The sequence below is a fragment of the Pseudonaja textilis genome, chromosome 3 (assembly GCF_049901715.1).
Source record: "Pseudonaja textilis isolate UNSWEBS1 chromosome 3, rPseTex1.2, whole genome shotgun sequence".
In the NCBI taxonomy this organism is placed as follows: Eukaryota; Metazoa; Chordata; class Lepidosauria; order Squamata; family Elapidae; genus Pseudonaja; species Pseudonaja textilis.
Window position 1 is genome coordinate 144,933,567 of NC_141992.1, and position 25,395 is coordinate 144,958,961.

The 25,395-nt window shown below is 40.4% G+C and overlaps 1 protein-coding gene and 1 long non-coding RNA gene across 2 annotated transcripts; both read left to right on the plus strand.

Annotated features, from left to right (window-relative positions):
- Nucleotides 1–17,239: 17,239 nt before the first annotated feature.
- Nucleotides 17,240–19,376, plus strand: LOC148126355 (uncharacterized). Its single transcript, XR_015743160.1, has 3 exons — nt 17,240–17,328; nt 17,693–17,755; nt 19,278–19,376. It is a non-coding gene; the product is annotated as an uncharacterized LOC148126355 (long non-coding RNA).
- Nucleotides 19,377–19,409: 33 nt separating this feature from the next.
- On the plus strand, nt 19,410–24,685 carry CBLN2 (cerebellin 2 precursor). The gene is made up of 3 exons (XM_026699613.2): nt 19,410–19,865; nt 22,515–22,634; nt 23,201–24,685. Exons 1-3 carry the CDS (start codon nt 19,527–19,529, stop codon nt 23,396–23,398), a joined length of 657 nt encoding a protein of 218 aa, XP_026555398.1. The 5' UTR covers nt 19,410–19,526; the 3' UTR covers nt 23,399–24,685.
- Nucleotides 24,686–25,395: the final 710 nt, after the last annotated feature.

Here is a 25,395-nt window from a genome sequence, read left to right on the forward strand (position 1 = left end):
CAAACCAGTAGCATTCTACCCCAAGGAAGCTGCTTTACAGAATTATAGCACTGAAGATAAGCTTGGGACAGATCTAGAGGTGGTATTCAGCAGGTTCTGACCACTTCTGGAGAACTGGTAGCAGAAATTTTGAATAGTTCAGAGAACTGGCAAATACTACCTCTGACTGGAGATTTTACAGTATCCATCCCCTGCCACGACCACCAAGGTTTGCCCCCAGAACTGGTAGTAAAAATTTGAATTCCACCACTGGACAGATCATAGGTTAAAATGATCTGATAGTAATAAATCATATTATACACACACACACACACACACACACACACAAGGTAAAGAATAAAATGTATCTTGGAATTTACTGCAACAAATATCCAACAAATGAGCTTTCCCAGAAAAAACTAAATCACCAAAGACCATAAATCAGACTTACACACAGTTAAATAAGAAATAAAATCCTAGGATTTTTACGTGATATTGTTTATCGAGCCCTTTGAGACAAATGGAATTCCTGAAGCCAAAAACCATCTTTCCTTCCCTGGATTTGCAGATTCTTATAGTAACCTTTAATCAGAGAAGCCCCATTACTCCAGTCCCATTTTCTCCCCAGGTTTCCAGATTCTTCTTTGAATTTAAAAGACAAAAATACTCCCCCTTTATGATGGGAGTATTTCCTTGGCTGTGTGTTGAACACATACTTCAGTTGACAAGAGTCTAGTTGAGACAGAGAGGGGTTAATTCCGATACCAATTTTGTGAGTGCTAGACGGTATCATATTACAAACATTAGACAATTTAAGATGTTTAAGGAATCATAAAGTAATGTGATATTCACATGAAACAGCTTTAAAAATTTATACACCGGTGGCGGGATTCAATTTTTTTTACTACCAATTCTGTAGACATGGTTTGGTGGGTGTGGCAGGGGAAGGATACTGTAAAATCTCCATTCCCTCCCCACTCCTGGGGGAAGATTACTGCAAAATCCCATTCTCTCCCCACCCTACTAACCTGCTTTCCAGCTCCATTCTCCTGTGCAGAGCAACAAAAGAAGAGCCAGCCGATCAGCTGGGACTTGGGAGACAGAGAATACATGGGGGTGGGGCCAGTCAGAGGTGGTATTTGCCGGTTCTCCAAACTACTCAAAATTTCCGCTACCAGTTCTCCAAAGCTGGTCAGAACCTGCTGAATACCACCTCTGGTATACACACTTTGGTGCAAAGTTTCATTGAACCTTTCAAACTTTCACATGCTCCTAATTGGCATATTGAGCTAGAAATGTACAGTATAAATCCTCTTATTATCTGAATGCTTTTCTACATCCAGCTACATTGATTCTGATACTGACACAATATGTTTGGTTCCATGGGATACATTACAGTGAAAGAAAAAGCGAGATAAGAGATTGATTTTGCTTGAAGAATACTTTAAAGATAATTTAATACATAGAGTGCCTGACACAGGAAAACTATTTATTATTACTGTATTTATAAAGCTGCCTGACTTGAACAATGTGACAAATTGATTGGCCCCTTTGATATTTCTAGACTTATCTCTAATTGGTAAGATAATGAAAACAGGTTGAGAGTGTTCTGAACACAGCAGAAAAGCGAGCGTCTAAAAAAAAAAATCAGAGCTCACTTCCAGTCTTTGACTCTCAAGCTTTCTTAAGGTGTTGAATCATTGATAAAAAAATGAAAATTACTGTGTAAGCACTGTTATATTCAGCCAGCAAATGTAACATTCTTCTAGTCAACTTTGGGACATGTAATTCTAGCTGGGTCTTTTCTCCCGTATGAAGTCTGCTATGTCTCTTCTTGATCTGACTATTGTTAATAAAATCTGAAGAAAATCTTTCTACAATGTTCTTTTGGAATTTTCCAACAGAACTTCAGCAACTAATTCATCAATTGCCATTTATAGAGCAACTGCTGTGGTGCTATTCCCAGGAATAATTGCCTTCTCTTGCCTTTGCTAGCCACAGGCTGAGATTAATTATCAGTTGCTCTGTGTCTTGCTTTAGCAATACTTTGCAAAAATATGTAACTTTGCCAAACAAGGTGGGGATTTATTTTAGCAAGAGAAACATTTATTTATTTTCCAATTCCTGTCCTAATGGCCAGTATTTTTAAACCTGAATTAAACCAATGTTACAGTTTAACATAAATACTTAATCTTGTTTGGTAGTTAATTCAACATGTACTCTGAAAGGACAGAATCTAAACAGAAATGTGCACATTTTAAGGTGTCCTAGTAGCCTGGAAAAAACATAGAAAACAGGGATGTTACTTTCTAGGAAGCTGTTTTTGATCATTGGACATGTCCAGTATCATTTCCTGAGATGGGTGGCTGTAGATCACAAGTATTTATTCAGATATTAGGCCAGTCTATTACATCAAATTTCCCTCTATTGTTAACATGGGCAATTGATCTACAAGAAGTAAACTGGCTTCTCTTTTTTTGAACAGATTAGATTGTTGGGATCATATGCTACAATCCACCAAGACTATCTGTATCTGTATCTGTATCTGTATCTGTATCTGTATCTATATCTGCATCTATATACCTATACTTATACATCTATCTATCTATCTATCTATCTATCTATCTATCTATCTATCTATCTATCTATTTATCATCAAATAAATTAATATTTACCCATGGTTAACCGAAACCATCATCACCTCAATTTTCTGGGTTCATAGGACATACTGAATTATAAATTAAACACATGGATTGAATTTTTTCTATCATTCCTTCCTTATCAAGGATGGGCATGTTCTATTCTATCTCCTTTAGGGTCTCATGGTTTAGTATGAGATCCTGAATATATAGTAATAAAGGTGATTCAGATTTTCCCCTTTGCATGCTATATAAGTAAAGATTGCTTGAACAGCAATCTGAAAGCCTGAAAGAGCATTAACTGAAAACAAATCTCAACTGTAAAAATGATTTAATCGAGCATGTTTATTTCAAAAGTGTGCAATAGACAACTGCTGGGCCATGCACATTAAGAAATGATGCTCAGTTCTGAGAAATTGTGCTTTGGAAATAATGTGAAATCTCTATTATGGATAACAATTTTTAAGGGAAGGGCTGGTGAATTTATTTGGTCTTTTGGTGAATTTACTTGTCTTTAGCTACTGTGATTTTTCCTTTATCATGGTTATCAGGGTATTCATATAATTACATATCCATTAATAAATTTGGATACTCTAAAACTTATGTGGAAATTGCTTTTAGGTTTAAAATAAGAAACAATTCAGTCTGGATTGTAAATGTAAACTGAAAAGCAGACCAGAAATGTTCATGACTCTCTCTCTCTCTCTCTCTCTCTCTCTCCCTCTCCCTCTCCCTCTCCCTCTCTCATCTCTCTCTCTCTCCCTCCCTCCCTCTCCCTCTCTCATCTATCTATATCACACATATTAGAATATATCACAAATGTGTGTCCGTGCGCACGCGCACGCGCGCGCACACACACACACACATTCTAACTGAGGAGCAAATTATTACATAAGGTGAGATATAGCTTACCAGCAGAAACATGATCTGCCCACATTCTAGAACAGGAGTATCAAACTCAATTTCATTGAGGCCACATGAGGGTTGTGTTTGAACTCAGGAGGCTGGGGTGCATAGCTATCTTGACGTCACTCATGTCGGGGGCATCTGTGGCAGCCCAAGCACTCTGCCAGAGAAAATGGACTCTGGAGCTCTGTTTTCAGCTGCAATGGCTTCCTGCAACCCTCTACCATTGAAAACAGAGCTTTGAGCTTGGGAGGCCCATCTATGGCCTCTGAGCTCTGTTTTCACTGGCAGAGATGCCACAGGCTGGTCTTTCACTTTTTCCAGGGTGGCCCCGCAGGTCAGATCGAAGCATTCCATGGCCAGATCTGGCCCACAGGCCTTGAGTTTGACAACCCTGTTCTAGAATATCCAGTTAAAATAGATCATGGCAGTCAAAACATTTCATAGATTCTGCATCTAATGTGGATGGGATTTGATTTATTTATCAGTTCTCTAATGTGCTTTAGTATGACAGGTGTGTAGACAGGGGCATTCATAAGCTCACCAATCATGCCTACCGTCCCTGTCCTATTTTTTTTTTATTTTTCTTATAAGTATCTATCTCATGTATTCAAAACTATACTTATTCTTATATCTGTATCTTGTAAGCGATTGACAAATAAAAATAAAAAGTAAAATGTAAAGTTAGAAGGTGAAAATGGCAGACCTTATTAGGCTTGTGATGTTTCAAAACACATGGGAAAACAAAGAGATCCAGAGAGGTTTACCCTTCTCAGTCTCTTCAAACATGTTTGGTCAAATTCAAACAAATGGTCAAATTCAGAGGTGTTATTTTGCAGATTCTGACCAGTTTTGGAGAACCAGTAATGGAAATTTTGAGTAGTTCGGAGAACTGGCAAATACCACCTTTGACTGGCCCCGCCCCATCTATTCTCTGCCTCCCAAGTCCCACCTGATCAGCTGGATCTTCTTTTGTTGCCCTGCACAGGAGAATGGAGGTGGAAAGCAGGTTAGTGGGGTGGGGAAGGAATGGGGTTTTGCAGTAAGTATCAGCATTCCAGGGAACATCCATTCCGATCAGTAACTCCAAGACAAGCATAATCTCAAAAGTACTTTTGAGTACTTTTGAGTACTACTGATTGGAATGGATGTTCCCCTGTCACACCTACCAAGCTACACCCACCAAGTCACACCATGCCCACCAAGCCATGCCCACAGAACTGGTAGTAAAAAAAATTTGAATCCCACCACTGATCAAATTCATCAATTGAGAGCTTTGTAGATCACAAATATTTATTCAGATATTAGGCCAGTCTATTACGTCCAATTTCCCTCTATTGTTAATATGGGCAATTGATCTACAATAGGTAAACTGGCTTCTCTTTTTTTTTGAACAGATTAGATTGTTGGGATGATATGCTACAATCCACCAAGACTAGAATGTACACTATCAATCAATAAATGTTATTTATATTTGGTAACTTTTTGATGTGTTGACTTCAGTTTTAGAATTCTCAAAAATGGCTCTGCTGTCTGGAGAAATCTGAATATTTATTATTCATTTGTTTAAAAAATTTATGGCCGCCTATCTTAAGTCACTCTGAGCAGCTCATAATAATAATAATAATAAAACAAATAAAATAAAAAACAGTGAAATAATAAAACAAAAACCCTGCTTCAGATTTCCTTTCAGATGCCCCATTAACAGGCTAAGCTTCTCTCCTTCCATACTTTCTACTGTACCTATATAATCCTAATGTCTCAGTAAAAAGCTAGGAATCCTTTTCACACTTGTATACAGTCTGAATTCAAGAGATAAAGGAATTGTGAAATTATCTATGCAACCTTGTAAAATAGAATGTTAAAAATAATTTGTAAATCAATTTGTAAATCCCATACTCTTGGACCCTCATTGTGCAGTGATCTTGTTACTTCCATCCAATTCACCAATTTTGTAAATCTCAGTAATGTATGAAATAGAGGAAAAACGCTCATAGTACTGTAATTCTGCCAATAAATTATTATTCTGCTGCAATTCTGCTGATAAATTAATTTAACATCTTCTATTATATTAAGCCATTTTGTTTTTTTCAACGCGTATTAGCCTATACCTGTAGCATAATTTAATAAGCAGTGGTGTAAAAACCAATTTAATGGTTTCCACCATCCATTGTTTCTTCTGATATTAATTTGTTTAATTTTCCTATCTACCTTTAATGATCTAAAAGATACATACTGCAATTCAAGAATGTAAAGTAATTCATATACCAGCATACCCAGAATAAGATAAATATGTGAGTTTCAGCTATATAGGAATAGATAATACACAACAACATGATTTTTGTCTACCTATTACTCTGCTTCTTACATTAAGCATTTTAGGGTATATTTCTGGGTTGTCAGTGATGAATAAGAAATCTAAATTTCCACTCGGATGATAAGGATAATGCTTTTAATGTTTTTGAACTTAATGGATATCCATAATGATAGACATGCTTACACAGTTATAGAACTATATAAAGGCTTGTAGGCTTATCATAATGGACTGGACTTCCTTGTTAATGCATGGTAATGCACAGATATTCCATAGGGTTATATACTTAAATTTTATCTGAACCATGTTGTTGTTACAGTTGGTTTATCTCTCGTTTAAATATGCACGTAAGTATTTTTGTATGATATTTTAAAAACTTCTATTGCCAAATGTTTTGGGTAGATAATAAGTTAGAAGATTAAAGAAGTCAGCATGAAAAGACAATAATTAGCACAGAACTTTTTTAATAGAGAATATTTAAAAGCCATCTGATACATGCTGTTAGCTCAGAATTATGTAAATTCACTGTTAAAAATGTGAAAATGCCCGAGAGAAAATGGTTGTCTTTGAATAACTGAAATAATGGAATGGAAAAAAAGTTACAGAAAAAAGGCAGTTTCCAACTGAATGGATAAAGTTCATAACAGTAAGAACAGTCTGGTAGTGGAAGCAAGTACCAGTTGAAATAGTGGTCTTGACTGAATATTTTCAAGTGGTGACTGTCATATCCAAGCAAGGGCTGTGCTCAGTGGCCTAAATGGTCCTTTCTAGGCTATGATCATTACAATCAACATCTAACATTGTGGACCTGAGCAATCTAGCAAGTAGAAGACACTGGACCATGACTGAAAAGTAGGGTGGTATCTGACCAGCTTGATTTGGCTTGATTTGGACATTTAGAAAATGGTTTCCAAAGATGACCTAAGAACCCAGAAAAAAATATACAAGACATCATATTCAAGTTAGACATAACTGAACTTTTCTACCTGTGTATGAAATTCTATCGGCACCACTACACACTATAAACTAAATCAGTGGTTCCCCAATCCCCAGTCTGCAAACCAATACCAGGCTGCAGACCATTGGGAAATGGGCCACACAAGTGATAGGTGAGTGTGTGAAGCATCATTTGTGAGTGCAAAACCAGCCTCTCCCCCACACTGTTGCCCACCATCGCTGCCAGTCCATGGAGCCAAAAAGGTTGGGGACCGCTGAACTAAATGTCAGTGAGCTATTATAACAACATTCCTGAATCCGTCTTAGATCTTGTACAAATAGTAGTCCTTCTTTAGTGAGTGTCTCCTTTATTGACAGATAGGACAGTGATAAAATAGTAACTTTACAACCAATCCTCACATTTATAACTTTTGCAGTCCTATAAAGCAAAGGAAAGCTGAGGCAAGATACAGTCCTAGTTTTATTTAGCAATCACTTTGCTTAATGACTGGATTGCCAGTCCTAACTGTGGTTGCTAAATGAGGACTACCTGAATCATTCCCTGGAAGCACAATACATCTTTTGAGAAGATATTATGTTTTTTTCTGTTTTTCTAAAGAATCATTTCTAATATAATAATAGTCTAAGGCAAAGATTGACTCCTTTCTCTTTTATAAGGTCTTTCCCCTTACTTTCTCCCAAATCTGCATCCCCATATAAATTCTTATTTGTATGTTTGCTTTGAGGTGGTTAAAATTACTATTCACTCACTAGAGGAGACAAGTACATATTACTGTTTGCAAATAATGGAAATTGAGTGGCGATAGCTAATATGTTAACTGACAACCCAATATGAGACAGTACATGGGATTGTCCACGTTTAACAAGAGAGGAAGGGGGACAAAGAGAGTTGATTCAGAGTAGTCTAATAAGACTATGAATGGCAGTGGATGTCTTTGCAAGGGGAAATCATTTTGAGTTTTTTATTAAATGAACTGAGCAAGAATCATAAAATGACAGATCCTCTTTAAAATCCTCCAATATTTTCTGTTAGGATAATAGTCCTGATTGACAGAAAAAAAGGAGCTGGAGCATTTCTTATTTACACTTCCAAGGTACCATGGAGTTATAGATATTTTTATTTTGAAAACAAAGTCTCTTGAGATGATGACGAGGTTAATTGGTAACTGCTTGGAGGAAAATAGATTTATATGGCAAACCTGGCCTGAAAATCAGTCACTTGTGGGACCTATTTGATCACAGCAGTTAATTTTTTTTTATACACTGTAGATCAAAGTTTCCCCTTTCTTTCTCCCCTCTCCAAATAATGCACTGCAAAAAGTTATATTTAGATTGTATGAATCGTACATTAGCAACTGGATTTTGGGAAGTGATGTTTAAAGGAAAAAGAACACCAATGTCATGTAACAAACTTTGGGCCAGCCACTCTCTCTTAATCAACTCGCCTTCACAGTGTTGTAGATTAATAAGAGTAAGAAGGAGTATTAGATATGATGACCACCTTGAGTTTCTTATTAAAAACAATAAAGTTGGGGTTAAAAATATTTAATTAATAAATATTATTTATATGAACAAAAAAGGAAGGATTCTCAAGTACCCAGAGTGGAGAAATAGCTCATGAAGATAACAGAATTAGTAGAGCTTGCAAAATTGACTTGTCTGATTAAAGAACAGCAACTACATTTATGAGTGATCCCTTTTAGCCTTTGGCTGAAAAAAAAAGAAAAAAAAATGAAACTTTCATTTATGGGTTGGATTATTAGAAAGCAAAAGAAGAAAAAAATGAATATTATGTCATAAATCTTAGAGAGGGTAAAATATAGGAGTACCTATTACTGTTTTTAGGAAAGGGTTCTTTTTGGTTTTCTTGTTCTTTCTTTACATCTTTTTATTACTTATTACTTTTTTCTTTCAAAATTTGCATTGTTTTATTCTGTTAAAGTATCTTTAGTTATACATACTCATTTCTGGATAGTCTACCAAGTCTGTAAGTCTTTCAGCTACTAAATTAAGAAATGAATAGAAATGAATACTGAAGAATGTGAACCATTGTCTTCCTTTCAATTAATATACTTGCAACAAAGCTTTCAGATCTCTTGTGCTATGGTTTCTACTGGATCTCATGCCTTCTTCTTAGATGTGGCCTCTCTTGGGTCCTGATCAAACTAATTCCAATTATGAGACTATAAAAGAAATGATATCTCACAGTGGGAAATAATTAGAATTGTGGGATTTCCAGAGAGAACTGAAATTGTGTTAATAAGGGCATGGGTAATATAGTTTTATTATAGTAGGTATATTATTTATTAAAGTAGGTGAGTGCCTCCCTGCTGGGCCCTCCGCTCAACCCACCAGGGCCGCGCCAGAGCTGTGCGGGCTGGGCAGAGCCGGGAAAGCGAGCTGCAGGTGCGCACCCACCTGCCAAGCGAAAGAGATGGGATGACCCGAGCTTGGCTTCCTTCCCAAGCCCTTCCAGCCTGAACCCGAATGGGCCACCAGGAGAGGCTGCCCGAGGCAGTGATAGTGCCCACCCATCCACGGACAGGGAGGTGAGGCAACGGCAGCACTGCTTCCCTGGCCGGCGGGTCTGGCAGAGAGAGCCCTAAGTCACCCATTCTTTCCACCCCTTGCCCAGCCCATCACCATGCATCTCCAAATGCGCCGGCAGCTCCAAACGCTGCAGCAGCATGGGCATCAGGCAGAGGCACTCACTCGGTGGGGCTCAGCTCGGAGGAGGACATGGCACAGGCTGTTGCCTTGCCTCCCTGTCCACGGATGTGTGGGAGCTATCACTGCCTCAGGCAGCCTCTCCCAGTGGCCCCTTCAGGTTCAGGCTGGAGGGACTTGGGAAGGAAGCCAAGCTCAGGTCGGCCCGGCCCTTTCACTTGGCAGGCAGGTGCGCACCTGTGGATTGCTTTCCTAGCTCTGCCCAGCCCGCACGGCTCTGACGTGGCCCTGGCGGGATGAGCGGAGGGCCTGGCGGGGAGGCACTCACTGCCTTGGTGAGAGCTCTGCCACCGGGCAGGAGGGCCCACCTGTCAGCTGCGCTGGGTGCCCCAGGCGAAGCTCTTCACGCTCTGCCCAGTGCCAGGCAGGGATGGCAGCTGGGACCTTCTCCCAGGGTGGGCCGATCCTGCGCTGCAGCCCCGGGAGATTCACCTCCCCATGTGGGGTTGGGCTGCCCTCATGGGCAGAGGAGGCTTTGTTGTACTGGTAGTAGGGCGTCGTTTTTAAAAGAATTGGATTTGCCTTCGAAGGCAAAGGGAAGGCAGCAACAGAAGCGCCTGAAGCCGAGTGTCTCCACCAGGCTCTGGTTACAGGGAGGAGCCCTGGCTGGCCATGTGTGGCTGCGCCAAATGCTGCGGTGTTGCTCTAAACACAATGGCAGCACGGGGAGAAGGGAAAGCAACGGTGGCGGAAGGTCTCCTGATACGAAGTGCCCCACCAATGCAGAGGTCAACATCCAAGCCATTGCCATCCACCCGCCCGAGGATGCAAGGGGGGGGGGGAATTAAGTCACCCCCGAAAAGATGGCCTAGCCATTTTTGGGGAGGTCAAAAAAAAAAAAAAAGGCCCAGCTTTATTTTGTGAGAAACACGGTAAATATAGGGTGACTCTGCTTATTCATTTCAATTTGTAATCTCTACTGCTTCTCTTTCTTAACAGAACATGGGAGTCATAGTCTTTTTTGAACTGGAAGACTCAGAGGTAGAGGGCACTACAATAGTGCTCAAAGCATGAGAGTCTGCCCTCAACTATACTCTCAACAAATGCAGAGACATGGTGGAGTGGGCCTAAAAATTCAACCTGGGGCTGTAATTAGATCCATATAGGAATCAAAATATAGGCCATTGGCCTGGCATCTAGAGTAGTAATTACAAACTGTCCCTTTGGTTGGGTAGCTAAACACTATGTCTAAACCCACCAGGTACTCCTTTGTTTTCTGCATTACCAATCCCCAAAACTCACCAGAAAGAGTGTACATTCATATATTTGTGCAAGGCTATATTGGGCAAAGCCTGCTGGGGTTTTTTCCACTTTTTTTTTTTACAGGAAGAGAAGTCTGAGGTATGCATGCACTTGCTGCCATTACATGGACCAACATGCAAGGTTAAAGTCCTACTGTTAGGGACCTGCTGGGAGGCAAATGACAATGCCTCCTTGGAACTAGAGATGGTTGATTGCCATGCACAAGGGTGTTTCCTCCTAATGCTACCAAATTGACTCATGAGGTGCTATCCTCAACTTCTTGCTGCATTGCTCCTTCCATCAGAAGATGGTTGCACTGGGTGTCTTCATGAGTTCCTGGTATGTGAAGTCCAATTCTTGCTGGGAACATCTGTAGCAGATCTGGAAGGATTGAGCAATTACATCCCCATGCATTTTCCTTACTTACTGGAGACAGAAATGGGGGATTGTGACACTCTCACAATTCCAACCTTGCAAGCCATGTTGCATCCTTGCCAAGTACTCCTTTATGACCAAAACATCCTGTGCTCCACCACCACTACGGTATCTAATGGATCACCGAATTAATTATTTCCTAGGAATGTTCATTGTAGAGATGACAACCAAATGAAGTGTGAACTAACTTCTCAAGAGGCTTTTCCTACCTGGCATTGGTGTATTGGTAGTTCTCTACAATGTGGCCCTAAGCAGCAGCCCTTAATTATGCTATATTGTCAAAGGGAGTATTCCATGTGACTGAAGCTAAAAACTATGGGAGAATGGGGGAAAACACTGGATGTTCTCACCCCTATCCAATGACGCAGTCTCAGAAAGTGTCTGTTGCTGCAGTAATCTTTGTTAGCAACTCTCTGGTGGATGATTTGTGCATCTGTGGACCTTTCCTACAAAAATGATGGATGGATGCTGCCTTTTCCAATTCCTAGCCTGGTCCTTTTCTCTGCAGTGCTGAACCTGCTTCTACAGCCACCAATCAAATCTTTTCATTGCAGTGGCATAGAATAAACAATCAAACTTATTAAAGGGATAGAGAGAATGAAACAGGTATGACTAAGTATAAAGTAGCCTTATCTAAATTAATGATAAACAATAAGTAACCCGCAGCAGTAACTAGACACAATATCCAGTGGGGCATTCATTTATATTCCTTGTTACTCTCCACACAGCCAGTGCCTCCGCCAGACAGTTCACCTTCTTTATATACTTCCTGTCTCTCTATTCTTGTGTTCCCTTCCTTTATTTCTCTCTTTTTCTATCCTCAGTGTCTGTCTGTGTTCCATTTCTTTCGCTTTCCATGAACATTAAAACACTGCAAAACCAAGCACTGAGAATAAAAGTTGGAGGAAGAAGGTGAATTCAGGACAAAACTTTGACTATTATGTTTATTTAAAGAAAAATGTAGCTTTCAGATCAAAATTCTTTAGGCTGTATCAAGTCAAATCTTTATTACGGTCAGAGGCTATCATAAGGAAGGTGGGGTACAAAGAATGAAAACAGCATCAAAATAGATCAAAATTAAAAATTATGTACACAAAGCTAAAAAAAGTATGAGCAAAAAAATCTAATAAAATCTAAAAGGACAGATAGGAGCAATAGATCGGTGTAGGAAGCATGTCAAACTATCACAGTACAAAGCACTTTAGAATGATGAACCAGATCCTCATTAAAATTGGTTTATGGCACAGGTCATCTACTGATGGATTTTAAGTACTGCTGCACAGAACTTGGAAAATTATATGTTGTAGCAGTACTGGTATCTGAAAGCACAAGGATAGGTACCATTGTCCTGTGCACCCTGAGTATTTGCGAAGTAATGGTGAGATGAAATGAGCTAGTATGAATATATCTGTAGTGCAGGTCTGGAAATGTACATGCTCTGTTCTTTCCAGGATAGAGAATCTTTCTGTATCACCATGGACAGCTGAGGAGAGGGCATGACAGTATGCCAAAGTAAAAGCCTACCGGTACTTCAAGTGTAGTTAAGCATATCATAGGTGAGGCAGAGTAGCTATTGGGTTCATTCGTAATAAAAAGTTGAGGACCTGGCTAGATCCAATTGGAACTCTGTGTTTGCTACACACAATCTAAGGAGTGCTTTGGCCTAATTGTATACATGCTGAGTAAAGACCTGGAGAGAAGCCCAATGATACTTTAGATGCCACTGTCTTTACTTTGGGCTGTAAGATCCAGTCACTCAACCCTAGTGGCACCATTTCAAGCAACACTTTATAGCAGAACAGAACAACAGAGTAATAGGGTTGGAAAGGACCTTGCAACTAACTGGACACAGGCTTATTGAGACATTAAGTTCTTCCATCCATTCATCACTTCAGTCATAACTAACTCTGAATGGATGACAGATCTACAAACAATAGAATTTAAACAACATACAATAACACAAGACTACCAGACATTGAGGAGCAGCCTCAATATTCCTCTCCAGGAAAGAGCTTTATTATTATAAATTATTATAAATGTTAGTCATATGCAGGCTGTACAGATAAACATTTGGGCTAAAGAGAAGAGGGTCAGTTTAACTCAGTTATGGGATGAAAACTTAATGGAACAGAATAACACAGTTGAAAGGGACCTTGGAGGTCTTCTAGTCCATCCCCATGTTCAACAGGAAAACAAGAAATGTCTCCTTATTTTTAGGTTGGTTCTTTCCTTGATTACTTTCCATCTTGTTCTGCTTCAGGTGCTCTGGAGAGTAGGCTGACCCCCTCTTCTTTGCGACATCTTTTTAAATACAAGAAATATAACAGAAATGATAAATTTAAAGACAAAAATGGCTCTGTCACAATTACTTGAACAATTTCTATAAATATAGAAGAGACATGGCCAAACATATAGTCATTAAATTGTTTCCCATTGTTCTGACCCAGCCTTAGCAGAACCAAGAAACAGACTCCTTATCTCGAAAACCACCTCTTTATTTAGTTACTGTGAATTCATGGCATTCACACACAGAAAAGTCCTGGCAATAATCCTTCCAAGGGTTAATTGCAAGAACAGATCTTATCAGTCCTTAAATAGTTGCCAGGATAAGAGCTTTCAGTTATAAAGCTGTAAATTAATTCCTGGCAAGGAGTCTCTGTGAGGCACAACTCTGATAAACAAATCTTCCAAAAGAAATATGAACTAATTGTCTCCTGCAACCACCACTTTCCTTTTGCTTCTGTTATACCCCAGGGAGGAGGCTATTCAGTGTCCAAGTGTGCCTTTCTTGCCACATCGGCTCCTGTTCCTTACTTGTTCTCCTCTCTTGACGGCTCTGCACATATGTGCATCTGGAACAGGCTCCAGCTGTTCTTCTTCCCCACTTATCTCCAACTCTGAAGGTAGCTGGGAAATGTTGGATAGCCCTGGCTAGAATAGAAACAGAGAGTAGGAAAGAAACTATTTAGATTTCTGAGGTGTTTAACAGAGAAATCTAAATTAAAGTGCTTCCAACAAGTAGCAACAACACTCTCTTCTTGAATGCCTCTTGGGATCCTTGAACTTTCCACAGATAATTTGCTGTTGTTAGAAACTCTGTGTAAGATTCAACATTTCCTAATTTAAGTCAGTTGGGTACTATCTGGTATGATAAGAGAATTTATTGTGACCTTCTTCCAGTATTTAAAAAATGCTATTCATTTTCCCCTTCTAACTCTCCAAGGCAGACTAGGGAATAATCATCAACTCACCTACCTTCTTGATGGACCTGGAAATGCATACCATTTCCTAAAATTTAGGATTGAATTGGCACCATGATAACCTGTTAACTAAAAATCCACACCTCAAATGAAACGTTTTTATAGAGCAGCAGAGATTAGACAAAATATGCAATCTTAAACAATATGTACCTGACTTACTTTGCCATCTTAAGCTTTTGCTCAATTGCGGGAATTGGTTTTTAAAAATTCACAGAAGTAGAAAAAGTTGAGGAGACATTAAAAATATATCCCAAAGTCTATTTCTGGAAAGGCACTTCACCATATGCTCCCGCACATGCTGCCTTCATAAAATGTAACTCTGATGAGTTATAAAACTCTGCTTATGGGGGGAGGGGGGAATGAGTGGAGCCATTACAAAACATTTACTATTTAAGCATGATTTTTTAAAGTGGCCAGGTTCTGCAGTAAAACCCAGTCAAAAATAAAAGAAAATTGTCCCTTGGATGAATAATTTCATTGCACCAAACAATTTTATAATGATTGGTAATTCAGTACACTGGACACAGCAAGTGGGAGTAATTTTTATTTAACTTCTCAGAGGCAGACATAGATGTAGATGTGGATATATAAAGAAACAGTATAAATAGTGCCATGGGGCATTATGGTAAGTTTTTATCTGAATGTGTTAACATTTGCTAAAATGGTAACAGCACAGTGCTATTGTGCTGCTTATTACTATTTTTCATTCTCTTGCATATGCTGCAATTAATTGTGTGTACTTTTCAATGGGGAAGGCCAGGCTTATGAATTGGTAGGGGAGACCAATCACATTTTTGCTTAAGAGCTGCTCTGTCTTGGGGCCTACCTTCTCAGGTATATGTTTAGCGCACACTCTTCCTACTCCCTAACAGAATCTGCAGAACTCAGAAGAGAAGAAAATGGTACACTGGGGTATGTGAAGAAGGACTGAAATAGTTTCCTGACTACCCTTTTCTAGCTCCTGCTTGTAAGCAGTACAGGGAAGAAAGTTGTTTACTGCTTATTTAGAACAAAATTGATAGTGTTCACCCATCTTTTTCCTATACAGGTAGTCCTCCTTTAGTGACTGCTTCCTTTAGCAACTGTTTGCAGTTACAAAAGAGCTAAAATAAATTTACTACCAATCCTTACATTTACGACCTTCACAAATCTACAGCAAAAGAAAGATGAAGCAAGATCTCACTTAGCAATCACTTCACTTAACAAACAAGATGCTGGTAAAGAAAGATTACCCACATATATTTGATTACAAATAAGACCTTGAGCAAGTCACTCTCTCTCAGCTAAATCCAACTCCCAGATTTGTTGGAGGAAACAGGAGGAGAGAGTAATATGTATGTTTCCTGCCTTGAGTTATTTATAAAAATAATGAAGGTGGGATAGATATAAATAAATATATAGAGAGATAGGTGGGTAGGTAGGTAGGTAGGTAGATGGATAGATAGATAGATAGATAGATAGATAGATAGATAGATAGATAGATAGATAGATAGATAGATGGAGGGATGCAGGGATGGATGGAGGGATGATAGATTCTAAATGTAGTTTTATCTTATTTGGCTTCAGTGGTTTGATGGTGGGTTGCAATTCCCTGAAGTGCCTTTATATGTTATATGGCAATGTTTATGTAGTTCTGTTGTTCAGAAGGGAGAGAATAGCACTTTCAAAATGCAAAGCTAATGACTTAATTATCTTCTTAGAAGTTTAAATTTCATGTTTTAAAGCAGAATTATAAAAATGGAAGCAGTTTTACAATATTTTCACCCCCAGCTCTTATCACATGAAGGACTCATTTGATTATTATATTACCACTTCTTGGGGAAGAGGGATTGTCGATGAGGGGAAGACAAGCTGTCTTCCACTGGTAACACATTTGGTTCTTTGTTTTTAAATAAAAAATGGCCCAAATAATTCCTGAGTGAAAAATGAAAAGGCAATCATAGGATGAATGATAAAGGATTACATTTCTCCGAGCTTTCTGCTTTATTTTTCGGCAGCAACAGCTCCGAAGCCGTTTTTAAAGCTGTTCAAGTCTGCATTTTACCGCCTGTAACAAATGCTAATTTTGCCTGCTGCAGTGCGTGTCCCCCACCGCGCCTCGGCCAAGGCAGCGAAAGGTTTGCGGGCGCAGGATTCCCCTGTGATATGGTACGAAGGAAAAAAGAAAAAGAAAAAGCGGAGGCAGATCGACTAAGGGAGCGAGAATTTAACTGAAAGTTCATCCTTCACCCGGGAATGCCTTTAACCGAGATCCCTTTTCTAATCTACCCGGCTCTCTTCATCCCGTTTAATTCCGGAATATATTCCTCGGGAAGCGCGGACGCCGCGAGGTGGTGCTCTACCACCAGATTTGGAGTTCGTCTGAGCCGCGTCCTGTTCCATCCGGGTAAAGACGCCTCCCCCGAACCCCCTCCACATATCTAATCCCCAATCGATAAGGCATTCCTGGGGAAAAAAGGAGAAGGCTCGGAAGCCCAGTGAATAAGGCATTGCTGCCTAGACAACTCCGGTGTCCTGAGGTTTTAAAGGGAAAGACCTCCTGCTCTTCTCTCTCCACTTGTCAGCTGTTTGGCAGCGCCCGTATCAGAAAGGAACTTCCAAAGGCAGGCAACGACCGCGCCGCTTCCCTCTCCCGCCCCTCCAAGGAGTGGACAAAGCCTTCTTCCGCGGCTGCTCGCCCCGCGTCCTTTACCTGGACGAAGAGGAGGGACCAGAACGGAAGAGAAGCGGATTTCTTTTTTACTCGTTTTATTTTTATTTTTAACCAAGGGGCATGAAAGGAAAGCGGGACTTTTCTTTGAAAAGGAACTGGAGTCCGAAGAGCGTCCTGCTCCGTTGCGGATGAAGTATAACCTGCGTCCGGCGGGAGGTAGTGGCGGCTTTTCCCAAAATATCCAGGGGAAAAGGAAGCAGAGGAACGAATCTCTTATCTGTGTCTGTGTGGTGGTGGTGGTGGTGGGGAGGACGCTTAGACGTTCTTTTGCCTTGCTGGGTGCCTGGCAGGAGTGAAGCTCTGTGTGTGTGTGTGGGGGGGTGGTTAGACTGTTACTTGAGTGTATCTAGTGTGAGAAACAGTGGCGGGTGCGAATGTGTCTGCGAGAGGGTGGGAAAACGAGGGGGGGCTATTATTGTCAATGGGCGGCGGTGGGGTGGGGTGGGGAGGGTTGAGGCCAATCTCGTTTCTTTATTCAGCCAGTCTAATCTCGCCTCGTTTTTTTTTTCCTCCCCCAAAGCGGTACAATTTCGAGGACAGCAGTTTTGGCAAAGCCGACGCTCCTCCGCTATGGACTTTCCAGGTAACCAGGCGCTTCCCCTTCCGCTCGCTTCCCCCATTTGTTTGGTCACTTGGAAGAACCGGCGGGTTTCTTTACAAACTAAGAATTGGGGACGGGGGGTGCAGAGAGAGGGGGAAAAAGCAAGACTTTCCAGCAAGTGTCTCTTTTTGATAAAACTGTTAGAAGAGCCGGAGATAGGAAGGGTGGGTGGGAGGGGTGGGGGGGTGGAGGGGAGGTCCCAAGAGTTCGAGTCGCCGACGTTTAACTTTTGAGAAACAGCCAGCCCAAACTTCTCAAGTGGACTTCTCTGGTTCTGTATACCGGGGGCTCCAACCTTGGCAACTTTAAGTCTTGGTGGACTTCAACTCCCAAAGCAAAGGTGGCTGGGAAATTCGGGGAGTTGAAGTCCGCTAGGCTTAAAGTTAGAGATCCCTGCTATATACTTTTCCCGCCTTGGGTTTACCGGGCGGGTTTGCTGCAACCGGGCGACGAGAGAGAGGTCAGTGTCGGCGGGGAGTGGAAGCTGAGCGGGGCTTCCTCGGAAAAGAAATTCGAGAGGGAAAAGCGCCTTGGATGCGCCGAATCAAGGCGAAGGGGCGGCGGAAAAAATATCTAACGGACTTCACGGGCAGGTGACTTAATCGAAGCGAGAGGAGACAGAGACGGGAGTTTGAATTAATTTATCCAGTTCTGGTGTTCAAAGCCTGAGTGAAGCCGAGTAACTCTTTACTGCGCATGGTGCAGAAACGTCTCCTTTCCCCTCGGGGTTTATGAGGAATGCGAGGGAAATAGAAAACTAGTGTTGTGCGTTTCTCTGCCGTCTGAAAACAATTGACGATACTGTAGTTGTTTTTATTATGAATATGGGAGGGGCGGGGGTTTGCCACCTTTTTTGAGGTTTAGATTTATTTATTTTTTTTGAGGGTGGGGGAAGCTTCGTGTTGACTGTGTATTCGGTGTGGTTTAATCCCAGTCCAAGTGAGTCTAAATCAACCCTGGTGTGGGTTTGTGTCTGTCAAACTATGCTTAGCACTTGTTCCATTTTGCAGACTTCGGGGTGTAACGTGGGTGGGTGGGTGGGGGAAGATTCTGTTATAAGCGGGAGATAAAATTGTCTTTCGTTCCCCGTCCGGGCGAACGAACGGAGAAGTAAGAGAAAAGTTGCAGGGCAACCCTCTTCCTACATCCCAGCGCGCGCTTGTTTCCCATCCGAGAAAACAGTTTTCTGCAGAAACTCTCCAATATCTAAGAATTTTATTTATTTCTGGCCACTGTGGCAAACTGAGATACTAGACTAGGTGGACGGTTGGTTTAGCAACCCAACGCAGCAGCGGGATGCCCGTGTGCCTGAGGGAAAGCGTTTCCTCATAAAGGACGCCGTTCCTTTGCTTTGCATCCTCGCGCCTCAGGGGACGGGGGGAAGCTCCAAAACTCTGGCCAGCGAGTAAGAGGGTCGGAAGGGAGTGGGGGAAATGGGAAGTCGCGAGGCTCCAAGCTCCGCTAAGGTCTGACCGCCCTTTTTTCGCTTTCTTCCCTCTTGCAGGCTGCGACTGCTGCGCGCCTCCCGCCTTCCTGTGAAGTCTCCCATTTGCCCCGTCCGTGGCCGAGAGAAGAAGGGCGGGCGAGAGCGCTGGTGCGGGGGGCTCGTGCGGGTCCGCAGGCGGGGCCAAGCCAAGCAGAGCCACGGCTTAAACGCACGCGCCCGCCCGGAAAGTAAAGGCAGCTCTCGTTCGCTGCCGCCCCGCCGCCCCCTTTGGACTCCCCCGGTTGGTGACGGGTTCTGCAACACGCGATGCCCGGGCGGCGGTTGTGGTGGCGGCGGCGGCGGGGAGCGCTGGCGGAGCCGGCTGGCAGTTACTCCTGCATGGCGGCGGTGCTGGCTTTTTTGCTCTTCCTGCTGCCCACCAGTTGCCCGGCGGTGGGCGCGCAGAACGACACCGAGCCCATCGTGCTGGAGGGCAAGTGTTTGGTGGTATGCGACTCTAGCCCGTCCGCCGACGGCGCCATTACTTCATCGCTGGGCATCTCCGTGCGCTCTGGCAGCGCCAAGGTGGCTTTCTCGGCCACGCGCAGCACCAATCACGAGCCGTCTGAGATGAGCAACCGCACCATGACCATCTACTTCGACCAGGTCAGGTGGCGCGCCAGTCTTCTGTCCCCCTCCCCTCCCTTTCCACCGCCAACCTCGCTCTTGGTTAAGCCCCTCCCAGAATCAGTAACAAAGTCAAAGCCCCGCCCAGTTGCCCTCCTTACCTCTCCTTTCACACGGGGAGCTTTCATTCCATCCAACCACCAAACCCTTTGCTCCTAATCCGTCTTGTGTTAAGAAGACTTGGTCGCAGTTTCTGGCCCTTTGTAAGGTCTTTTGGCCTTAGTTCCATCGCCATTCTCTTCCCTGCTAAGCCCTTCCTTTAGCATCTGGGATCACTGTTCTTTATTGATTCCCCCAGTTCTGATCTCCTAAAACACGTTCTGCCTCTATTCAAGTGACCCATTTTATCTGCATGAGCTACCTAAGGTCTTACTTGATATTCTCTGCCCAGATTCCAATCGATTCCTCCTCCATATGTGTCCTCTGCTTGGGTGTCCTATTTCACCAGGATTCTTTGTCAAGTTCAAGCTTCCTTCAGGAATCTTAAAAAACATCCACTTCGATAATTCACAGCCAGCACCTTGGCAGCACTTTTTCCTCCTCACCTTCTTGGATGAAAATCATGATTTTATAAATTTCTTTTTAGTGTGTCCACCAATAAATGCTGCCAAGGACACCTTTCTCATTTTATTGGAACTAGCTTGATTATAGTGCATGTGTCCTTTCTAAGACATAGCTACATCTCATTTCACCAAATTGGTGACTCTGAGACGTCCTTCTATACATTGGACAGGGAAGACTGTAGAATTCTGCACATGAGTGTAATGCCAAATAGGGGACAAGCTGAAAAATTTAATAAGGAATTTTTTAAAGAACCTATTGGATTCCTGCCAGTTCAGAAATAAACAAAGAAGGATGCATTGGAATTTTTTAAATTAACTATTTTTAAAATCAATGAATGGATACAAATATAAACCTCAGGCTACCTGCTTAAATAGATTAGAATAATATTATAGGCACAGTGTGTACTATTGTTGCATTTTATCTAACCTCTCAACCAAAGAATAGCTTCTTCAAAACTGTAGGAATTTTATGTTAAATATATTTTGTTGGAATAGAAAAAGATAAAAATAAAAAATTACGGCAACATAAATCTGCAAAATTTTAATATTAACAGAATTATTCTGAGTTTTCTGTAACACACAAAGGCAAATAAATGTGTCACTTATTCTAGGAATACTTTATGTCTACCATTTTGTCATATTCAAACCTTCAACTCATCAAACATTGTCTTAAAACAAAAGGTTAAAATTATAGTTTCATCATTGTTGCCTTTGTATGTACACATAAATAAATCAGTAGTAAAAGTTACTAGTTTCTGTATATTTCAATATATTCAGTCACACTTAACATATTTTTTTTTTACATGTATGGCCAGAAGCACATTTCACTTAATTCTTTAGGGGCTAATTCTATTTAAAAGGGCACAGAGCTGCAGATTTCTGAGAAGTAAAAAAAAGGAAGTGTGGATTTCTGTTTTTTTTTTTTTTTGTAACAAGAAACCTGTTTTAGAACAGGTTGTAATAAGCTCTGAAATTCCCAAGCTCTATATCACAGCTAGACAAAACAATGAACAGTGACTGTACTAGGATCCTCCCATTTGGAAGCCTACCTATAATGGTCAAAAAAATAAGATCCCAAACAAGTGTTAGCAAATAGTTATGTACGAATATGGATTACACAGAAGATTAAAGATCTGATTCTGCAAATAATAATAAAAAAAATAATTCTATGAAGAACTTTAAACATCTGTTCTGGAAAGTTCATTAGATTCTCAAGTTTCTGCAGCTTTCATTTTTATATTTTTTATGTAATCTGTATTATCTTTGGATTTAAGAAACCAGACTGTACTGTGCATTATATTGAGATGAAGACCTTCCTTACCTTATAAAGCTGTTCACTCTTTCTGGTTTTGTGATACTGATGATGCTTTGAAACATTTATAACTTGGAATCAAGTATTATTTTGCACGATTGTAATTGGCAATTGGTATTTTCTTTTATCACTAAGTCCATGTTCAGAGTCTCCGTGGGTTAAAATATATACACCCCCTTATTTGTTCAAGCTTAATTGAATAAGTTTTGCTTTAGGGTGGGCGTGGGAGCAGAAAAATAGAATAAGAAATGCAGAGTAAGAAAGCTACTTGTCTTAATATCTGAACTCCCTTCTCCACATTTCATCCCATACAGCATGACTAAGCCTCTTTCATTTAATATTAACATTGCAAACCCCAAGAGACACAATTAGTTTCAGCACTGTCTTGTGAAAATGTAAAATCTAGTGGTTTGTTCAATGGACTATTTTCCTTCTTTGTGTATGTCTCAGCAATGATTTGATCTGTTTTCTCCTTCACTGTGCAGACATAGGCTTCCATCATATGCCTTTCATGCTCTCAAAGAAGCTTTGGGTACACCACTGGGTAAATCAATCAGCTGTCTGAACCGATCCTTTTACAACACCTTAGGAAGTGGCTCCTTCCCCCTGCAGTCCATTTTAATTGTACAGCAAATGCCAGTGGTTTTGCACTGCTGGGAGAACAGGGGAAGGTTGTCTGAAAAAATGTCTTTCCTCCACCCCACTTTCCATTTAATGAAGAAACAACCTGGTTTCTTTTCTTTTCTCCTCCAGGTATTAGTTAATATTGGGAACCATTTTGACCTCGCTTCCAGTATATTTGTAGCACCAAGAAAAGGAATCTATAGCTTCAGTTTCCATGTTGTAAAAGTATATAACCGACAAACTATCCAGGTATGTGCCAACATTAGGGGTTCCTTCTGAGAGTTCTTGTTTCATTTTGCAAAATCATACAAAAGGCTCATCAAATAAGGCAATGAGGAATGGACTCATGCATTATTTATTACTCTACTGTTTAGCAGTGTTATGAAATAGGCTTATTTGGTTTAGTAAAGGGTATGGTTTTTTATCCCTGGTCAGTCTCCTTTGATTGAAGAGAAGACAGCCTGAACTGGGAAGGAATTTGTAGATGATCTAAAGCCTTTTCAGTGCCATCCTGCATGAGGTGCATTTTATCCTACTTGTCACCCACTCATTATTTTGGGTTTCCTGCATGTGGAGGAGCCTGACTTCCCTTTGGTTATAATATACTATGTGAATGCATGTTTGTATGGTATACTGGAGTATAACTGAACTTTTACACATGAATAGATTCTTAACGAATGTATCTTTTCTTTTATGTATACTGAGAATATTTACATCAAGACAAATTCCTTGTGTGTCCAATCACACATGGCCAATAAAGCGTTCTATTCCAAATCTCATGGGACCACTTAGCTCACATTTCTTTTGTACTACAGGTCAGTTTAATGCAAAATGGCTATCCCGTGATTTCTGCTTTTGCTGGAGATCAAGATGTTACCAGGGAAGCAGCCAGCAATGGAGTCTTGCTCCTGATGGAAAGAGAAGACAAAGTGCATCTCAAGCTGGAGAGAGGAAATCTCATGGGAGGATGGAAATATTCAACCTTTTCAGGGTTCTTAGTCTTTCCATTATAAAGAAAATACCCAAGGTGAATCCTAACTTGCAAGCTGGAACAGGAATTCGGTCTTTAAATGCCAACAACTCCCAAGAAACTACTTCTTCCTCCTTGAACTGGGCTAGACCTGCCAATAATTCCAAACACCCAATCAGACTGCCATCACTGAAGAAGGAAAAAACTTCTTGATGCCACTGTTTGTGTTAACTCTTGATAGTTCCTTCAGAAATCTGCAGATCTGATTAGTTTTAGATGACCAATCATCCTTAAGAAAAAAAAAAGAAGTTACCAACCTGAGCAGTTTGTACCTGTGATTGTAAAGTCAATTTTGGATTTTATTGTTGGGATTTCATTTCCTTTTCCCTCTTTCTTCCTCTTCTTGTCTTGAAGGGATGCATTAATTGGAACCACAGAAGTGTTTGTAATGGACTTATTCCAAAGCCAGAAGACCCCGATACCTGATGATATGTTCCTATATATTTTCTCTTTTTGTGTTTGCATAGCCTTAAAAAAGAACAAAGAAAGCACCAAGACAAAAATAAGAATTATTCAAACTTCAAATCTGTATCTTCTGGGGAGTGTAATTTTTGGACATTACTGTGTCAAGAAGTGAAGCAAATTTTGCACGATTGGAACCTATTTTATTTTTTGTTTTTCGTGTTTTCCATCCTCCTTCTTTCCATTTGCTGACTGTTCTTGTGCTAAAGAAGACAGGCAATTTGACCCATATGATAAAGCAAGCACATATATACTCTGAGGCTTGCAGTGAAACTAACCAGTGAACGATGGTGCTTGTGTTATCCAGCTGATTTAATTGAAGCATTTGTTGGCACCGTGGAAGACAATACAGCTTGAGTTGGAAAGGCAGCGACTGATATTTCTTACATTATCTGAATCTATTTCAGAAGGTTGTCACTAGCTCAAGCCAACATACTGTAAAATATAATATCATTTCTTTGCATCACTGGGCTTCTTTTGCTGCTTTCCTGATATTTATTTGATGGATTAATTTACTTATGCTTATATATGCTGTGATTTGGCATCTCTCTGAGTGTTCCAACAAATTATCTTCCCTCCAGATTAAATACAAACAGATTCACACCAAATTTGCTAGGACCAGTTCATGTGGCAGAATCAGGGACATTGAAATCCTAAGGCTTTGAAAGGTTGCAAAGATTATGTGGTTCAACTATAAATATACCATAATTTGTATATCGTTTTCTTTGATTTTTGTTGAAGTTTCCCCAATTAACTTCCAAAGACTTTTGAGTAGTCTTAATCCAATACTGTATACAATACTGATTTCAAATAATAAAAAAGAAGAAACCTCAGGTTGAGTTAAAATTCACCTTCTATGTGTCAATGTAACCAAAATGCTGATGAACTTTAGATTCAGAATAAATGGGTTTTATGTCCAACTTGCCTTCTTTTTACTTTTATGTAAGTGTCAAAGGTAGCTGGGCCACACAGGGAAAATTGCATTTTGGTCTAAAAACATAGAAAATAAGGATAATTAAGGAGTGGGGGCTATTTGCTTTTAATGATCAATCTGTTTTTAAAATAAATATTTCAAATTTAAAAAAATATTTCAAATTTATCTTTGAGGAGCTAGATAGACTGGAATTTCATTTCATCTTTATTTTGATAGGTTCTCAAGAAATAAAAATGGTACAGATGTTTGCAGAACTCAAGAAGGAAATATATTGCATTGCATACAGGAGTTATTTTTTATTCTAAGTTTGTCATTGATAGGTCACTATTAGAATAATTATTAGCATCATCTCAGTGTACTTTGAAATATTTTTCAAAAAAAAAAAATCTAAAAAAGTGATTGCGTTTTCTCTTTGCTTATGTTGACTGTTTCATACATTGTGGATTTTAAAAATCCAATCAAATAGTAGTTTTGCATCTGGGTTGTTTCTAACTCAGATTCTGTATAGGTTTTTTTAACCACTTGCAGCAATTTTAACAGGGTCACACTGTGTAGAAAACTCCCATCCATATATTCTTAAACAT